The 20,230-nt window shown below is 38.8% G+C and overlaps 2 protein-coding genes across 2 annotated transcripts in view; both read left to right on the top strand.

Moving 5' to 3' along the window:
- Positions 1-19,378, top strand: part of LOC137988137 (uncharacterized) — a 19,664-nt gene extending 286 nt beyond the window's left edge. The window contains exons 2-12 of the mRNA XM_068834189.1: positions 662-794; positions 1,150-1,303; positions 1,821-1,881; positions 2,778-2,853; positions 3,486-3,544; positions 13,657-13,780; positions 15,593-15,722; positions 16,135-16,881; positions 17,738-17,764; positions 18,037-18,128; positions 19,026-19,378. Of these exons, the coding sequence (XP_068690290.1) occupies positions 662-794; positions 1,150-1,303; positions 1,821-1,881; positions 2,778-2,853; positions 3,486-3,544; positions 13,657-13,780; positions 15,593-15,722; positions 16,135-16,881; positions 17,738-17,764; positions 18,037-18,128; positions 19,026-19,378 (1,956 nt within the window). The remainder of the gene's footprint in view (positions 1-661; positions 795-1,149; positions 1,304-1,820; positions 1,882-2,777; positions 2,854-3,485; positions 3,545-13,656; positions 13,781-15,592; positions 15,723-16,134; positions 16,882-17,737; positions 17,765-18,036; positions 18,129-19,025) is intronic.
- LOC137985286 (uncharacterized) overlaps positions 1-20,230 on the top strand; it is a 59,376-nt gene that overhangs the window by 37,725 nt on the left and 1,421 nt on the right. The gene's annotated exons all lie outside the window — the stretch shown is intronic.

Below are 20,230 nucleotides of genomic sequence, written 5' to 3'. Positions count from 1 at the left end.
ATCATGATAGTTTCAAGCACTTGGCTTTTGCTTCACTCGCGCTTCAGTTTTGAGATTCGAATTAAGCTTAAATAATTTTGTCACTTATCAAGCTCATTTCTCTGGAGGAATTTGTCTGACAGCAGTGCGTGGGTGTAAAGATAAAAACATTTCAATCCGTCTCGTTGGTTTCCTTTCTTTGCTCTTTGTGTTATTTTTCAAGTTTGTATATTCTAATCGCATCTTCTGTCCGGGGGTCCAAAAAAATCCAGTCAAGGCTAGTTCAGAGTATATATGAATATGTCATACTCGGAATAAAATACTGGAATAATAAGCTTACTGGTAATGACGTTAAAATCAGCATTGGCTAGATGTACTATCTGTTTCCATGGCGTTCCAATAACTATCATATTCAGGCGTGCTGTTTCGTGCTTTTCAGCCACGAAAAGACATTGAACTTTTTTTACCAGCTACTTCAGAGACCAGCATTTCTCTTTTCTTTTCATCAACGATCATTATGCATCGGTTATTTAAATTAACAAAGAGCAAACAAAAAAGACAATCCCCTGTAATCCCTACAATTTAATGGTTCATTGTAGAACAACATAAAATTATAAACCGGAAACCTGGGCTGACATATCTGAGCTCTTCTTTTTTTGTTCTTGTTTTCTTTTCTGGACAGCAGTACAACTTTTTGACGTCACCAGTAGTACCATTTGAGTGTCCTGATACACTTCCTCATCCTCTGATTGATTCTGTGGCGTCTAGAAAAGGTACTTTTAAGACAGTTGCTCCAAGGCCACTTTATGCTGACTAATTTAAAGGGGGACACCTCACTTGAATTCACCAAACTTCACTCTAACTCCTACTCATGAATATGTGTGGCTCCACCATGTTCCCTGGGTAAAGATCAGTGTCCCCTCCTCACTCCACCCTGACACTTTGGGCAGGCACTCCTCTCTCTAAATAAGAACACATTGTTAAAAAAATTATGTTTGGTGGGAAGGTTTATTTTAATATTATGTTATTTGGGATTGGCTTTCAGAACAATTTTGCTCCACTACTGATGGTGTTTAACAAACCTGTTTTGTTGTGTATGCAGCAGCTTTCTGCAAGAGAATTGTGATCTCTATTGTTTGTGTTTTTTTTTCTATTTTTAATTCCTATCAGACTGGTTGGGTCATTCAACTTGGGGGTTTGAGTCTGCACTACATAATGGCCAGCAGTTTCAAGGTGGATTGTTGCCTAGCAACTCTCAAACAAGCAACCAATATGCATTCCCGCAGACATGGCATTGTGCCTTAACATCACCACAAAACATCAGGTATTCTTATATGAATGGTAGGTTGATCTTAGAAACTTTATTACTTGGAGGAGTCTCTAGCAGACCATCTTTTCTGCCACTTAAAATTCTATCCCTTGAAAGATACGGTATGATTGTTTTATTTGCAAGCTTAAAATCACCTGGAATTAATAAGTTCAGGGAAACAATACAGGGCTCCTTTTTAGATCGGGTACTTCATCGGTATTTACAGTCATCAAGGAGATGGTTGATAACTTTTCAAATGATTGGTACTTTAGGCAAAGTATTTGTTATTTTTTTATTTCTCTAGATTCTGTGTGTTTGAATTAATCTTTTATTCACATTTACATAATGCTAAGTTTGATAAAACTGAGTTGAGAAAACTGGCGATCAGCACTGCAATATGCTGATCTTAGTGTATGTTGCATGAATTGAATCAAATTTAGCTCCTTGAAAATTCACATTGTGAAAATACATTTTGTTAAATTATTTTATTGCAGTACTTTTCCAGTATGATGAATTCTTTGTTTTCTCACAGTGGTCAGAACTTTTTTGGAAATGACTTTTGGTATCCAGGAGATTCTCCAATGATGGAAGGGGTAAAAAAGTAATTTTTTTTAAAAAATTGTGCTTACTTGGGCAATAACTTGCAGGTACAACATGATTTGCTTGCTACCCAAACCAAAATTTCCAGTGTAGGCAATGAAGACATTTCAAAGTTTCACAGTGAGACCCTTTAGGCACCGGCTTACAACAACACGTCTTGCTAATCTCTGTAAGACATGGAAAAACCTACACACAGTTCTCAGGAAAAAGCATGTTGGGGAGCCCACGTTTGCTTGTATTTCACCTCACATATATCAAAGCAAAAAAATTTGAGCCTAGAGATAAAAAGCCGATAAAACTGAACATTTCACATGATAAGCAGGCTCTTATATTGGGTTGATGATGGGTTCATCTCCCTTCTTGCCCAAATATCTTGGCTTTTGACTACAGATTGTTTGTTAAATCTTAAACAATATGACAGCCTGTTGCAGGGCTGTCAAAAAGGGCCGGAAGCCAGCCAGAAATAGCTGCCTACTAACTAATCTTCAGCCGGTTACTTTCATTTTGCTGTTAATATTTGGACAAAAATTGAAAACTTTGAGAAGGTCAGGAAAAAGTACATGTAATAAATCCTCTTCAGTTTTCCAAGTCAAAATAAGGATGCATTTCAACCATTTTTAACCTGTTTGCCTATAGACTGTGAGCAGTCCCTTCATAAATCAGTCACGCAAACAATTAAAATGACCATCCCTTGGTTATTTTATTTGTTAGCGTGACAAGACACGACTGCCTCAGAAAAGTGCACTGATCATGACTCCCCTTTGGATGCCCACACTCTGTTTCTAAAGCTTATCACATGTGGAACACTGATTTTGTCTGTAAAATAGGTTACTCTATTGAACAATGTCTTTAAAATTTAATGTTTCACTCCTTTTTATTTATAATGTAGTTTGGAACTGTCGATGATCATGAGAGAACTGTTGTTATTGAACAAGATTCCAAAGTAACATCAAGTACAGAGTTAGGTAAAAATACTGTCTAAAAATGTCTTGTCTTTTCAATAATGCTAGTCTCATCCTAGGCTGGCTTTCGTTTTGCAACAATTATTTGTTCATGTACTGTTAAATAATAATGAAGCAAATTCTCTTCCTCTGCTACTGGAGGTCTTGGAGATAATTTTTTGCTGAGCATGCAATAACTTATATTGAGTTCTTTTTGCTGTTTTTAAGCATTCCAAATTTTGCTCTGAGAATAACTTCCTGAATGTTCTACTGCTCATAAACCAGGGTGTCTTGAGAATGAAGACCTTAAGACCCCGAAAATGAATCTAAGACCTACAAATTTTCTTGTTAGAGAAAATGTACAAGTTACCTCAAGCGAAGCTCAATTCCTTCATTTGCTAAAACTTGTTTCAAAGTGAAAGCTGAGTGATCTGCCTTATTTAACTGAGGAACCACGCTCCATGTGTGGCCAGACATCTTCATTTCCTGTTGGATGATAAAAACCAACTTTAGGGCTAGGGTTAGTCAAATTGAGGGTTTTGGGTTACTTTCTTGGTTTTCGGGGTCTTGGGGTCTTCGTTTTTAAGACACGCCATAAACTATGCATTTGCTTCTGTGATTAACCTACCATGAAATTTTTTGCTTTTTACTTGCAGACTCATCATGGAAGAGTGATTTGACACTTCCTCCTTTGGCAGAATTCTTGAATTCTTCAGTAAGAAAACATTAATTTTTCAAAGATGCATGTTTAATCTGCTGAGCGAAGATGACTGTGAAGATTTCAGATCATTGCACAGTTATGAATGTTTATACTCAACCCTGGGGTTTTAATACGCACCGATGGCCGACCAAAAACGTTGGCTACTTCGCTCAGAGAAGTCGGCTATTTTTCCCCCTAAATTGAATTAATTGAAGGATTCCTTCAAACCTAAAGTAAAATTCATTTTTGATGGACTTGAACGTACTTTTTTTAAATCTCAATTTCAAAATAATTATCAGATTTGATACTTGCATCTTCGAGCTACAATGAACGGCATTTTTACCAAGACCAACCGTCCCATTTTTTACGTAATTCAATTACCGTAGTAATTCGTTTTTTTTCAAGAAAAAGCTGTCTTTGGTGGCAAGTTAGTGCTAAAATTGGGGTGCGTCTTATAGCCAAGTATTTTCGCGGGGTGTCTCTAAAACGAAGACCTCTAAAACAAAGATCCTAAGACCCTAAGACCTAAAAAAACTCTAAAAACGAAGACCCCCTAATTTTCTTAGCAGTTTTTACCTTTAGTGAAGTTCTGCTCCTTTTTTATCCGGCCAATTTTGTTCATATTGCGATGTTTTGTCCGCCATCTTGAGCTGAGTAACCAGGCTCGCACACTTGGCCGGAAGTTAGGCTACCTACCGATTTGCTTCCTTCTGTCAATCATGTGGAGGAAGAGAGAGCGCGTGCTTTGCCGTGTTTAGCAAGTGAATTGTTCTGTCTATGAATCGTACCTTACATCGGACCAGCCATGGATTGGTGTGTGAATCGAACATGATTTAATTTGATTTAATTCTGGCATCTTAGTAGTGATTCATTTGCTTGTAATAGTTTGCCCAGAAATGATTTCTTAGCGTACTAGGCATTCACGTGGGAAAATTCTCTTGGGCTGATCCGACAGAAAAGGTCTCAGAAAGGTAGACTAATGGCCTTAATTTTTTTACAAGCAAAATGTGAATGAAAGACGATAGTTTAAGTGTAAAACAAAAGACAAGAAAGTGGTCGCATCGAGTGAAATAAAGAATGTCACCTTGTGTTGTACTATGTTTTAGGTATAAGTCCATAGAAGATCAGAAAGTATGTCTACTTGGAAAATTGCCGGAAAGAGATCAACGAACCTATGTCAGTTTAAGGACTTTTCGGCATTTCGGACTAGTTCAAACACCTTCATTTGCTGCTCCGAGTTTCATGCTTCTCGCGAAGCAATCATCATGTAAATAGAGGATATTAAACGGTGGCGAGAAGATATGAACTTTATGTTGAGATATTGTTCTTGCCACTCGAACATAAAATTCATATCTTCGAACTAACGTGTAATGTTCTTTTTATTATATAAACATACAGATGACGGCGTTTTTGATGACTTTCCGAAGATTTTCGACCAATTTCCGGAAATGTCCGAAGATTTCCAAAATTGTTCCGAAGGCAAGACAAACGTTTCCGAATATTTTCCGAAGATTGCCAAAGACTTTCGAGAAAGACCCGAAGATGTTTCGATGATACACCAACGAATTTAAGTACAATTTAAGAGACAAACTAGCCTTAGGCCTAAAAACGTTTGTTTAGGCCTAATTAGACCTAAGGTTAGCTTTTATAAATGTTTTATAGTTTTTACTCTCTGTATTGGTAAAACAATGACCTGTGATTCCGGATTCCGGATTCCGGATTCCGGCTTTTAGGACAACCCTGGAAAGGTGGAGAGGGATAAAACATACCTTCTTCGTTCATCCAGCCTTTCTTGTGCACTGAAATTTGCATCCTTGGTGGCGTGTTGATATTCAGCTGTCGAACACCTTTGAATATGACTCTCTGTGGGAGTTTTTCCCCGTTCGCTTTCGCTTGAAGTCTGAAGTCTGTGAACTCTGACTATTTAGTAAGTCGGAAGGTTCAAATAAAAGTGTATGCGTTGTATGTTTATCATTTCAGGTGTCAACTTTTAGCTTTTGTTTTTACGTATATCATTAAATTTGTGACTTTTTCACTTTGTTTAATACGTTAACAAAAAGAGTTCGCATGCCAATTGTGGAAGGATAATATTATTGTTCTCAAATTCATCACATCCTTTTGATAACTCTCAATTTTTTGGTGCGTCTTATAACCGAGTATTTTCGCGTAATTTTCAGTTTGAGAACTTATCTTGATTAAATTGCTAAGTTTGGGGTGCGTCTTATAACCGAGTTAGGGTTTAGGGGTATGTTCAGTTACGTTTGGTAACATATCAAGACGTTTTATGCAAAACAGGTTGCTATTACGTGGGATGCCACAGGCATGCCACGTCAAAAATCCAGTGTAGTTTTCTTTTATTTTTCATTGTAGTCACAAATGTGCATACCCCAGGGATAGTAGATTACCCGCTCGATAAGAATCCCGGATGATACAGCTTGAACCATCGCGCCTCGAACTCGGGCCACGCGCCCCTGGAGCGAGTAAGTTCCCACTGAGCCATCGAAGCAACTCTGATCACGTGATAGTTTGCTATATCTTACTTAATATCTTCTTTGGAGTCACACTAAATTAAGCCCCGCTCGGGGTGTGATGTTGAAATCGTCATAGTTTGTACTTTGTACCTGATCACGTGACTGGGAGTAAAGGCACTTGAGTTCATGAATGAATGGCGTCGTGTTGCTTTTAGTTTACGCTCGCCGATAATTCACTCAACATGGTGTCAGAAGCGGTTGTTTGAGTCTTTTGACGGGAAGATAGCTGGATAGCCGAGGCTCTCAGAAGAAAATACGGGAGAGTTCTTCGAGGTCACTCGAGCGACGCTACATATTTTCAAAAGAGAACGTAAGAAATTATTCGCTGCGACAGCCGAAGAAACCCGGGAAGTAAGTGTACTACTGTTCCGGAGAAATCATGGCTAACAAAATTACTGCACCCGAAATGTTCGATTTCAAAAAGCCAGACGAGTGGGAGAAATGGATTCGTCGGTTTGGTAGATATCGGATGGCGTGTGATCTACACAAGAAAAGCGAAGAAGTTCAAGTAAACACATTACTCTACGCCATGGGCGATGCCGCCGACGATGTTATGACTACATTTATGTTTGAGGATGAGGGAGACAGACTAAAGTACGACAATAGCAGTTACCATTGTAGATAGTGTAGATAGCTGTTACCATTGTAGACGGTGTAGATAGCTGTTCCTACTGTAGACAGTGTAGATTGCTGTTCCTACTGTAGACAGTGTAGATAGCTATTCCCATTGTAGACAGTGTAGAGAACTGTTCCTACTGTAGACAGTGTAGATGACTGTTCCTACTGTAGACGGTGTAGATAGCTGTTAATTCTTACTGTAGATAGTGTAGATAGCTGTTCCCATTGTAGACAGTGTAGATAGCTGTTCCTACTGTAGACACTGTAGGTAGCTGATCCCATTGTAGACAGTGTAGAGAACTGTTCCTACTGTAGACAGTGTCGATAGGTGTTCTTACTGTAGACAGTGTAGATGGCTGTTCCCATTGTAGACAGTGTAAATAACTGTTCCTACTGTAGACAGTGTGCTTATGGTGGATAGTATATATGGGCATACATGACCGTTAAAGAATAACGTATGTATCTTATTTGCATATATTCGTGATAGCGTATCATTCTATGTAGACCGTTCATTTTAGTGTACATGAGGATCCTTGAACTCATTTGCATATATTCGTGATAGCGTATCATGAAATTACGACCGCGAAAACACTCTCAGTGTGTTCATTTGGCCATTGTGAGTCAACTCCCACCATTAGAAAGCACTGTTTGGGAATTCCAGCCCCATTCCTCCCAATATAGGAATCAATCAAAGGAGAACTGTGAAGAAGTCGTGGATACATTGCTTACAAAATGGGAGTTCTATTGCTGGTTTTCACTCACGTGATCAACAGCCATGTTTTTCAACGAAAACAAAAGGAATCGTTTGCATAATAATAGAGTTAAATTCCCGGAGGATTTGGTCGGGGCACCAACATGGCCGCTTTTTCTTTGTTTAGGGCACCAATATGGCGGTCGTGACGTCATGTGAAAACCGAGAATTGCGATCAGTTACTTTCTGATCTTGTTACGAAACAATGACTGAATTGGCGTTTGATTTTTATCTAAAAAGAATGCGTTATCATTGGCAGGCTACACCAGGTCGTTTTCAAAATTTGAAGGGTCCTCAACTATGTAAACAGCTACGAATGCCTCAGTTTGCGATAAGTAAAAACAAGGATTTGTTTCCAAAACTTTTCAACCTTTCACGAAATCTGGAACGTATTATGAAACATGTCGTATTTGGTTGCATTTTATAGATGTAAAAGAGCCAGATGAAAACAATTGTCAACCGGTGTTTTCGACTCCTTTAAACGTTTTATGTTGAGGAAAAAATAAATTGACCTTTTTAACTTGTACGTTTTGTGTTCCCATTTATGTTACTCTACAGAGAACAGTTTCTTTCAAATGTCGTCTTATGCTCGTGCTCGTAAAAAATGAGTCAACATTTTTTTACCTGGGTTAAGCCATTTACGAACGAAAATATGGAAATTTCGTGTTAAGGAGAATTCCCTTGAGAACTTCACGCGATATGCAATGGGAAAACGTGAAAGCTAAAGAGGTCACTTAGTGTTTCAGGTGTTTGATTCTTATCGTAAAGGAATGCTTCACTGTTCAACTACAACAAGATGATAACGAAAACATCTGGATATAACCAACACAATGATGAAATAATACAAACTAGATGCTTCTGTGAAGCATACACTGGTTTGCCTGTGGTACGTGCTACAGAAAATCAGAAGGCACTGAATTGTGTGGTATTGAAATACAGCATTCCAGTCTCTGAAGAATAACAAATAAAAGAGAAGCGAGAAACATTGGCTTCTGGGCTGACATGTTGATAATTTTCAAGTTCCCTCACAACTTCTTTTCACCACAAGTGTGCCCTCTGGGCATCTGAAAGCTTTGTAATACTAAACTTCATTGAAGTCAATCCCTGTTTCGCGGTGTTAGCGTTAGGATGGGAGACCAAAACAATAAACCCCTCATAAAAAACAGAAACATCTGACCGAAAATACTATTAACGCTAACAAATGCGAACTCAGCAAGGTACAGATTCTGTTAGCTTGCTTTATGCAAAACAAATATTGATGAAAAAGCAAATAACTATTGAAACACAGTTTTCAGAAAGAGCAGAAGGAAGTTTCCCAGACGGTCGATCGAGAATAAAATATTTACGACATGAAAACAACATTAATTTTGAACCGTGAATAAAGAATATAAATAGTTACGATCAGCGACAAACATTTTGGGAGATTTTTGCTACGTTCAAGTAAATTGCAAAATCGAAAGTGACATGGCCGGAATTCAGCGGGCGCTGTGATTAAGTTACCGCGGCATGTTTACTCGCCAAACAGTGAAGCATCTGTGTCAAATGATGGCAAGATAGCGGGTTTTTGTAAGTTTCTTTTTCTGTCAAGTGTTATAAAGGTTGACAATGAAATGAGCGAAGTCAAAACAAAGATCACAATCGCCCAACTCTTGTTTATGCAAAGTCAAAATTTACTCTCCAAGACGCGTACGACGTTATTTATCACCAGGTAATTCCATCATTTTGGAAATAGCAGCTACTTTATTATTCATCTGCGTCACAAGTTTTCACTGATTTTGGGGCTCATTTTGTTGAAACTCAAGCACGCTTCCAACAGGCCTGTGAACCCTTCCTGCTTACAGAGCAATACTAAAAGACTTCTCCCATATCACATTTGAACCTTAAGCTCGAAAATTCAATACACAACATGATATTATAATTCACAAAGGCAGAAAATACCACAGAATCCTTTTCCAGCGAAATATTTATTGAAACAAACAACATATTTGCTCTTGGAGGCGAAAACCTCTTCCTATTTCATTGCGTGCGTGAAGACAAGAAACTCAATCGTGTCAAATTACCATGTACTTCAGGTAAATGCAGCTCACTTTGATTTCGTCTCGACGGGCGATAGATTGTTGTCGAAGTCCAGTGCTCGTCACTTTTGAGATTCCTGCCTATTTTATCCAACTGACTTTCTATTATTGAGCTCCATAAGGGTATATTTTGTTTAAGGATCCACTAAAACGCCATTCGCGTTACATGACTTTCGACGCCATTGCAGGCTAAGTTAATGATTCTACTGTGTCCACCAGAGAAATCTACGCATTTCCACTACCCTCTCGATCCTAAGAAAATACTCGCAGAAGGCTCTATCCACAAAGACACCACTTACCAGGGGAGTGACAGGCAAGACTTTTACCGACACGGAAAAAAAAAAAAAAAAAAAGAAAACAAACAAACTAAACGCAGACCTCGACTGGTTTGCCATGAGGCAACCCAGTAACTAAAAGATCAGTAGTTTGATTTAGGTGAACACAGTTTTCACTGTCCACGGCAATCTCACGGCATGCTCCTTTGCTAATGTGAGTGGACCTGTGAACTTGGCGGATTGACCAGCAAATGTCTCTTTGCATTCATTTTTAACATTCATAGCACAGTGACACCTTACGTTTTCCACTGAACAATGGCCCGGTAACACATGCTGACTGCAACGAGTATCAATCCCGTCGAAAAGAACGAAAAGAAGTCGAAGAATATTTCAACGTATTACGTTGCGGCATTACTTCGGAAAGTGAACCATCGGAGAATCGATATTGATCGTTGGTATATCAATTTGAATTCAACTGAGTGAGTGACAAATTGGAATGTCTTGAAAAAAATCGATAATGGTCGTTGACTTGTCAAATTAACTTACATCTGAGTGAGTGACAAATTTGCATATTCTGACCCCTAACGATAGTCGTGGATACGTGAAATATCCACGACTAAAAATAGGTCCCTTGGGGGACATGTGCTTACGGGTAACAAATGCTACACCATTAACATTCTCTGTGTGATTGTTGTCTTTTTGAAATGGGCGTTGACAATGAGTGCTTGGAATGCAAGTTTTTCAGATAAACGCTGCATCTGGCTACTGTAACAGTTACAAAAACTGAGTGAATTTCGAAGGAAGCATGGATGCATTTATAGGGAAAATAAAGAAAAAACGAAATAATGAGCGAGAGGTAGTAAGGGGTGATCTGTTTGAAAATTAAGGTCAATGCAGAGATCCTTTCTTGGATTTGTTTTTTATTTTTTCACCCAAGAAGAGCACTGGTTATTCTCAAGGTTTAATATGTTTAATACGTCATTTGCATGATACCTTACCTCCCCGATTTTTCCGGGAAAATTTTTTGGTTTGGATGAAAAAAACAATATTTTCCCCGGAAAATTATTTAAAGGTAATTTCGTGACCTTTCTGGTGTTAGTTTGTCTTGGTTTAAGTTTGCTACCAACATTAGATTGTCAAATTTCAAATTCAAGTTCTTTTACCATCTCAGCAACTGTCTACAAAGAATTTTCATGTAAAACGAAGTTTACTTCTACCCGTCGGGAATTTATATTTTAAATTTTATGCAAAATTTCGGCATTAAACATCTCGATCTCGACGTGCCAAAAATATGCATATCCCGTCTATTGGCACATGTCAAAGTATAAAGTTGTTTTATAAGACGAAAAAAATTACCTTGCCTAAAAACCCACTCTATTAGCTCGTTACCAATCCTCTAAATTGCATGTTTCAATTTTTGGCGCACTTTCCATTTTCCGCCAAAGTCACTATCGGGAGAATCTAGGACAAGCATCTGGCGATTTTGTGATATGTCGGCAAAATCTCGGACGGTCAGGAAACTACGAAATCCCCGATGATCTGGTATTTTGCCGACATATGAAAACTAGGCTTTAATGTCGGCTTGCTTCAACTAGCTACCAAAATAAGTTTGTTTATGCATCTCGGCAGCTTTCAATATGCTAGCCTGAGAAGTTTACCTCTACCTGTGAGAAATTTATAATGGTCAATTGATTTTGATTTTTTGGCATAAGAGATATCGACATGACAAAAATATGCACATCACGTCGGCAAGTGTCAGAGAGCAAGTTGCCTTTGATGACAAATGATGAGGTTTTCACAAAATGTTTCGAAATTCGAAAATATCAGACATCTCACTGGAATATCAACATGAAAGCTCATTGGAGAGGTTTTATAGGCATTTTAACTCCAAAGGCTGGAATCAAAAACGTGAAAAGAATATTAGTAAAAAAGCCTTAAACAACAAATAACAAGACACACAATGTATTTAGTTTTATACACAAACCAAAGCAAACGATCAATCTCCAGTCAGCATTCCAAAGAAATTTCAACTTTTTATCTTAACAATCCTCAAAAGGCTTTAGTAAAGTAAACTGTCATAGTATTGCTGTGCTGATTGTTGAGGAAGGAATCCCGTATCCCTAAATATCCTGTATCCTGTTGATTCTTGTGGTTTGTGGTTTCACTTTAATACCAGTTCGGTTTTTTAAACATCCTGCACACCGTTAATTTCCTCCCCAAATATCCCATATCCCTGGAAATTTCTTATCTAAATATCCCGTATTCCTGATAACCCCTAATAGGGCCTCGTTGTTTTCACTGGCAAATTTAGTAGCATTAATAATAAGAAATAACCTCTTTTTGTTTTAATCTCTCCACATTTTCCGAAGTTTAGCCGAGGTTGTAGTTCCCTGTAACTGGACAATTTGTGTTGACTGTTTGTGCATCCCACGGATACGCCCTTATAGGCGTCTTGTTGAGTAATCGTTGCATCAAAACTTGTTTTCCACCAAAACAGTAAATGCTTGTTTTAGTTTCATTGGTTACGGTAAGCCTTTTTGTTCGCTCAGATTAAAATGACATATTCTTATCGTTTGACTGAACTGATTTCTCATGTTGACCGAACAAAATTATTGTGGTTTGTCTACAAACCAAAATGTTTCAATTCGCGCTTGAAGAAACGTGCAAAAAAGTTTGCCGTTCACGGCAGCTTTAAATTGGTAGTAATGCGATGACATGAAGTTGCTGAAACGTCATCCAACGTTAAAATCATTAATTTTCCTTTTGAAATGGTTTTCCAAATCTCTCTTCGCTGGAAATTATAAAAAAAATGTTTGTAACTGCGCACTCAGTGTCGCTGTTGATAAGAAATCTTCCTTTAACTTTGTACTCAAATTGCCGCCCAGGAAGCTAGAAATCGCATTTCAGAGCTTCCAGATTTCAAAATTTTCTGGGGGAGCATGCTCCCAGATCCCTCTAGATGAAGGGGCGTGGCGGCCCCTTGGATGATGCAGTGGGCTACTAGACTTAAAGCAGCTGCCTACTTGAAATTTTATTGAAAACCCTGTCAACCCATTGACTCTGAGAAGTGAGACTTAAATGGTAAATTTTACTGTGTCAATTAGGGACGGTTCATGAGTCAATGGGCTCAAGAATACCGATAAAAAAAGCCTAAAAATATATTAAGGCTAAAGCAGATTTAAACGCATCATCTCTGCAATACTGGCGTAGTGAGTGCTCTTCCAATAACCCAACAGACTGGGAGCTGCTCATTTGGGGAGTTGACCCTTTGACGTCCAAACCGGCTTAAACTGGCCAGACTTAGTATTTTACTCTGTCTAACGCCAGATGATTTTACTCGTCAATGGGGATCCCCTGGAAGTCAATGGGTTAATCACTCACTGAAAAACTATGTCACCATTAATTAGTATTGTTTATATAATAACCCAAGTTATGGCCAGCTCCTGACTTGATCGCTCAATCATTGGAACACAGCACTTAGTTTATTATCGCGATTCCTTACTGCTAAAAGTGACATTCACAATTGGATGACCTGAATACCTTGCATTAATGTAGTGCACTTTTTTTATTTTAAGGATGTTAATGGTGATCATACTGAATGAGTATGATCATGAGAGCTCAAGCTGGGCCCAGCGTCGTCTTAGAAACTGCACTATAAAGTGTTTTTTGTAAGGGGATGAAGTAATCCAAAGCTCTTGACTTTTAACCTTCCAATTTTACATTACGTTTAAGGCAGTGCTGGTCAATAACAGACAAGCACTCTTCGTTGAGAGCTATCGTGAAGAAGGACAAGGAAATTGGCTAAAGAGAGTAATCATTAAGCTTCATGTAAAAATATTGACATTTATAGAAATTAAAAGGAAATCTTTGCTTTCAGAATGGAGATATCAAGTTTGAAAGAGTCAGTCCAGTAGAAGGAACTATTAAGGATGAAAAATATCAACATGGTATCCAACACTGTGGATTGCACATCAAACCACCAACACATGGCATTGCAAACGGTACAACATAACATACATACACACATACTTAACTGACTGCTCCCCATAGGGGCTTTTCAGGGCCAGTGATGCTCAACAGAATAGATCAAAAACTACAAGTCAACTTAAAGAATCCCACCTTGCCTGAGGTAGGCCGTGAACATGAAAGCGGGATGAAATGCTTGGTTCCTGGTTTCGGGATGAAATGACACATTTTGTCTAATAAATATATGGCTGACCCAAAAGAATACAGTCTTGAAATTTCTTGACTTGGTCTGACATTTGTTGTCATTTACTGGAGAACAGCATGAAGTCAGACCAATACGAGAATTTCTCGTCTCAGTCTATTGTAGCAACTGAGACTAAGTCAGACCGGTCTGAGTTCATTGTGAGGCCAGTCTCATGCCGGTCTGAGTTTGTCCCGGTCTCATGGAAATACCCCCTCAAATTCCAGGATCAAGCGCACCAGTGGCTCAGTTGGTTGAGCATCCGGCTGCCAAGTGGGAGGTCATGAGTTCGACTCCGGCTGGACCAACACTCAGGGTCTTAAAATAACTGAGGAGAAAGTGCTGCCTTTGTACTGAATTACATCCGCAAATGGTTAAGACTTTCAAGTCTTCTCAGATAAGGACTATAAACTGTAGGCCCCGTCTCACAACCCTTGAATGTCCACAACCCAGTGGGACGTAAAAGAACCCACACACTATTCATAAAGAGTAGGGCATGGAGCTCCCGGTGTTGTGATCAGGCCTCATTTCATTCATTCATGTGCTGGATGAGATCGCTAATGGACTGATAGCGGCTGCCAGCGGTGCCTGTATATGCTGACGTCCGATCTCACCCATAGATCACTTGCTTGTAAAGCGCATTTGAATATGTCAATAGAAAATGCACTATATAAATTCATTAATTACCATTACCATTAGCTAGTGGTTGACCAGTCAAGTGGGTGTGGGATGTCCAAGACCTCCAGGCAACCACCCTAATCACTGGGCTACACAACCTCCTACCTACATGTAGCAAAAAAAAATCGTATTAGCTGTTAAAAAAAGAAATGAAAATTTAGCAATACATTGCCCTTGGTTAAACGATCCATGATCTGTTAAACCGGAGTTTGTAATGGAGCGAATTCAAAGAATTGTGTCCATCTTATTGTCTTGATAAGCATCTGCTCAAAATTGTTTGAAGGGTGGAATATAGTCCAGCTATCATTCAAATTAATTAGTATCGAGACACATAACTGTAACTGGTTTTGATAGCACATATCTGCTTGTTAACTCATTGACCCCTGAGAGTTACACTTATAGATTTTACGCTGTATAATGCCAGACAATTTTATCCACCCTGGTCAGAGTTTTTCTATGTCCTTGTGTGGGCCCATTTCCATCAGTAGGGCTAACGCTCACATGGTTCATATGGGATTGAAATCTAGCACTTCACATTACCACTCTATTCAGTTAAATTTTATTCATCAACTGGGGGGCGTCCTAGGACGTTTGAGGGGTGAATGGGGGTTAAGAAATTGGCGCCTTATTTGTGTCAGTTGATGCATCAGTAGGGAGTTTAAGCACGCAGCGTTTTTGAGCCGTGAACGGCAACTGGAAATGAGCAGTTTGCATGCCAGGGCAGTAGTGTCTCCCAGATTTTTAACCTAATCATCTCTAATGGAGGAAAGACACTTAAATTAGCAAGACAAGGTGTATTGACAAGACATGTTAAATTTAATTAAAATGGAAAACAGCTCACTTCGGGTTGCCGTCCGCGGCTCAAAAACGTCACATGCTTAGACTCCCTATTAACTCATCCCTCTGCCTTTGTTTTCATGGTCATCAGAAGTTAGAACACAGACACCATGGAGGTTGAAGAAGCCTAAACCAATTCAAGTTGCTCAATGTCAGAACAAAAGGAAAGGAAAGCCAAGAAAACTAATCAATGCACTGGTTTACTCCCATCAAAAGTCAGTGTGAGTGTGCTGAAAACAGGTGTTATGGTATTAGAAAGAACTGTTAACTGCATGCACATATTAAGTGGAACACTTCCTCAATTGGTTATGCAAAATTTAGGCTTTTAAATTTAATGCTGGCAAAAAATAATTATTTTCTTTGTCTTGGTAGACTTAGGTTTTCATAAAAATTGCTTCTCTAAACTTGTCATTATTTTTAGGCATTATAGAGAATTGCACCACTTCCTGATGGAAAATTCTGGGTTATACTACCCTCAGAGATTGCTGTCAGGCTTGATCCCCTTGGTCTGAGCACAATTAATACTGTAACAGCAGATTCACCATGGCCAATTATATAGACCTGGCATTATGTTGCCGGGCTTACAAACTGAATTGATTTGACTGTTTTATGGTTTTTGCCTCTTCAACGCAGGCAAAGAGAAAGAGAACGAGCCATAAGAGACAAGATCAAGTGTCTGAGTACAATGCTTCCATGGAAAGACCCTAAAAACAACCACCCTTCAAGGAAGGACATTCTAGAAAGTGCAATAAGATGCATAGTGCAACTCCAAGAAGACATTCGCGAAGCATACCTCCAGAAAGGGTTGAAAACAGAGGAACTGAAGGCTGCTTTACAAGGCAACATGGTGTTTAATTTAAGTAATAATAATATTAATAATTGTCAAGGTGACACTTGTAAAGTCAATGATGCATCCTTGGAAACAGATGTGGGTGGTAGCCCTTCCAGTACACCAGACCTTGTAGTGGATGACGATTTCTCCCTTAAGTCAGCTTCACCAGCCTCAGAATTGAGCAGTCAGGGATCAGAGGTATCAGATTCCACAGTTCCAAATGGTTCAAAAACTAGAGAAAATGCTAAACATGTTAAGAGGCCTATGAATGCTTTCATTTTGTTCAGCAAGAACCATCGTACATTCTTCAAGCAGTTGTATCCTGGAAGAGATAATCGTAAAATCAGCACCCTCCTTGCTGAAAAATGGAGAAGTATGAAACCAGAGGAGAAAGAACCATACCGACTGGAGGCTAAAGAATTAATGAGACAAACTAAAGAATCTCATCCAGATTTCAAGTACTGTGATGGGGTAAAGAAAACAGGTATATTGACAGCCAATGGGGACAGTACCAGGCCACCTACATGTACCTTGGATCATGGCTACAGGTGAGATTTTCCCTGTAGGCTCTCTTGTCTCCCATAAAACCCAATTCAAGGTAGTTTTGAAATGATCACGTAATGAAGGACTACATGTATTTTTGAAACCTTTGGTGACCAGTAATAATGGCTTCAAATGTCGGAGACTGTATAAAAGAAAGTTCACTATTCAGGGACTTCCTGGTAAGGAACCAGTAAGAAGTAGGTATCTGGGGATAACTAGAAAAATGACTCACAGTTTTAGTGACTTCTTGAGACGAGAAATCTGCACTATGGACAATTAAATGCTTCTGGCAAGAAATGCCATAAAACTAATTATACAGCCACAAATTATGACATTTTCAGTTGGTGCATTAAGCTTAGTACATGTACATAATTACGCTATCAGATCTCCTAAGAGTGGCACTTACCGATTTTGCTCTTACACCAAACAATTTTACTTGTCAATGGGGTACCCTTTTTGGGGAAAAAGGGCTAACAACATCTAGGTCCACAGAAAAATGGTCAGCTCCAATCCTTTCCTTCCTGAGAGGAAAGGGATTAAGGGGCAGTCCCCCTAATGGAAAGCACCAGACTATTTCGTGCACTGGTTGCCAACAAATAGTGTCTTAAGGTTTCCCATTTTTTTGAAGCAACCCCTCCTCACAGTCTATTAAGTTATCAAGTGAACCTAAACTGCACAAAATGAAAGAAAGATTAAAGCACTTACTGTGGCACTAGTGATGCTAAAATTGTTGGTACAGTGGAGTTTTGAATAAAATGATCATTACCTACACCTGTGTAAGATTTGCTACCATTTAAGTATTTACAACAAAGCAAATAAATTATGGAGATTTTTAAACATTTTTTCTTTGACTGTCCTTAGGGTTGGCTCTCATAACCTAAGACAAAGGTAAGGATGAAATTACTTTTAACCCATTGACCCCTGGGAGTGAGATTTTACTTTGTCTAATGCCAGACACGTTTTTACTTGTCAACTGGGGGTGTCCTGGGGAGTGAATGAGTTATTAACCCTGAATGGCCCCTCCATTAGCCCATCGACTCCTGGGAGTGACACTTAACAGATTTGAGTCTGTCCAACACCAGATGATTTTACTTGTCAACTGAGGGTGTCCTGGGGTGCCTGCAGAGGAGCGAATGGATTTAATATTTCTGTGTATCCAGGATCATTTGCTTTTTGTTGTGTTTCAGAGGTGCTTTATATGCAAATGGGAAGGATTTTAAGCCTGCTTTGAAGAGGACCCAAAGCCAACGAGGTAATACACAGCCAGGTTTGTCTGTAAAAGTATTTAGTATTTAGTTTGGACTTGGACTTGGTTTGATTTGGACTACAGTAGCTAGGTAATAGCCTGTGGACCAGTATTGTTGGAGTCTGACCATGTAGAAGAGCACACAGCTATTTCTGTAGTGTGACCCTGGCCACCTGGGTAGTGAAACAAATACATTGTACAAGCTAAAGTAAAAACAAAAGTCATTATCCAAATTTCAGAAAACATTTGCTATGTTTAGAGTAGATTTGGCTCCATTATTCTTTGGTTCAAAAATTGATTAAGAGCAGTTACAGGGAAATAGAAATAACTGATTTAGGTGGCCATGCCTGTGATTCAGCACGCTCGTATTCCCTGGTTTCACCTAGCTTATGACCTGACACTTGAAAGTTTCACTGAAAACCATGCATTGACCATGTGGCATCAATCTTGCTGCAGTGATAATTAATAAGGGATTAACCTAGAAATAGCATATGTTTAGAGTAGATTTGGCTCCATTATTCTTTGGTTCAAAAATTGATTAAGAGCAGTTACAGGGAAATAGAAATGACTGATTTCGGTGGCAATGCCTGTGATTCAGCACGCTCGTATTCCCTGGTTTCACCTATGAACTGACACTTGAAAGTTTCACTGAAAACCATGCATTGACCATGTGGCATCAATCTTGCTGCAGTGATAATTAAAAAGGGATTAACCTAGGAATAGCATTCATGGAGGAGCAGCAAGGGTGTCTTAAGATTCAGTGTTTGCCAACTGGGCATTTTTGATGATTTTGATATAATAAAGTATTAAGCAGGAAAGAAGAAAAAGCCAAGCATGGCAAAAGAATGTTTACAGCCATTATAAGATTGAGACTTGTTATTGTTACTTTGTTCTTAAAAAAAGACAAGATCATGAAGAAAAACAACTTGCCAACCACAGATTATGAAATGTTGCTGCCTGCTACATTGGAAAGCAAGTCAATTCAAAAGACTGTGACACTAGATGCCCTCCTACACCAAGACGACAGCCACCACTTTACGATGCAAAACCTTAAGTCAAGCGAAAGTCATGGGAGTCCAGTAGTTAAAGCTAATGTGGAATGGCGTCCCAGTACATGTGACCAGTGGGTTCAGTGTGAGAAGTGTAAGAAGTGGCATATGTTACCAGATGAGACTGACCCTGCATGTCTACCTGACAAATGGTACTGTAAAATGAGCAAAAAAATTGTATCAAAATTAAGGTTTGCTGTACAGTAAAATCATGCATTTTATTACTTACAGGGCTCGACTGAAACAAGTCATTCTTTCCTCCAACTTGTCAACCGTTACGTTTTTCAGTCAAGGTGTCAACGAATTATGCCTTCTTCTTAGAAACTTAATCGTTTACTAGTTAATCTGCATAATTGTCAAATTCTATAGTTTTTAAAAGATGCTATATATCCTGACAAAAGTTTCCTATATGCCATGTTGTCTTGGCCAGCTGCTAAACTCAAGCACACTTTTTTATTTAAAGATATCACACTGCCTACTTTTTCAGGGTTATTAAAATTTAAGTATTGGGAAAATGATATGAAATAACAGGAGAACTGCCTGAAAGAGCAAAGCTCTGTTACAACTATAATGGCCACTAAGGTAAAAGTTTAGCCAAAGATTTTCATGTAGTACCCAGAGAATTCTCCATCCTATTCCTGATGGCTAACAAACACCCTGCATTTTTATCACCTATTAATCTTTCGGTGACATCTTTGGTGAAATGCAGTACATGTTTTCACTCCTATAGCAACAATCCTGGACAAAATTAATGGGACAATAAGGTCAATAAAGCACGAACAGTCTCAAAGACAATGAATGGGCATGATGTCATCCCCCCCCCTCCCCCCCACCTTTACAATGTTGATTTGAATTTGGAAACAGCTAGAAAAGCTACAGTTGACTTCAACATTGCGTGAGGAAAACTAATTGGGAGGCTGATATGAGAACAATAATATTTTTATTGTAAAACATAAGGTACTCCTTTAATTGAAGTTATTTTGCCCTCATTATTGAAGTAGTCCCAACACATTTTGGCTAATATTTAGTTATGGTTTTCACTAAAGGGCTTATTGAAAA

This window comes from Montipora foliosa, chromosome 2 (assembly GCF_036669935.1).
Source record: "Montipora foliosa isolate CH-2021 chromosome 2, ASM3666993v2, whole genome shotgun sequence".
Lineage (NCBI taxonomy): Eukaryota > Metazoa > Cnidaria > Anthozoa > Scleractinia > Acroporidae > Montipora > Montipora foliosa.
The sequence above is the reverse complement of the archived record's forward strand: the minus strand, read 5'-3'. Positions and strand labels throughout refer to the sequence as shown.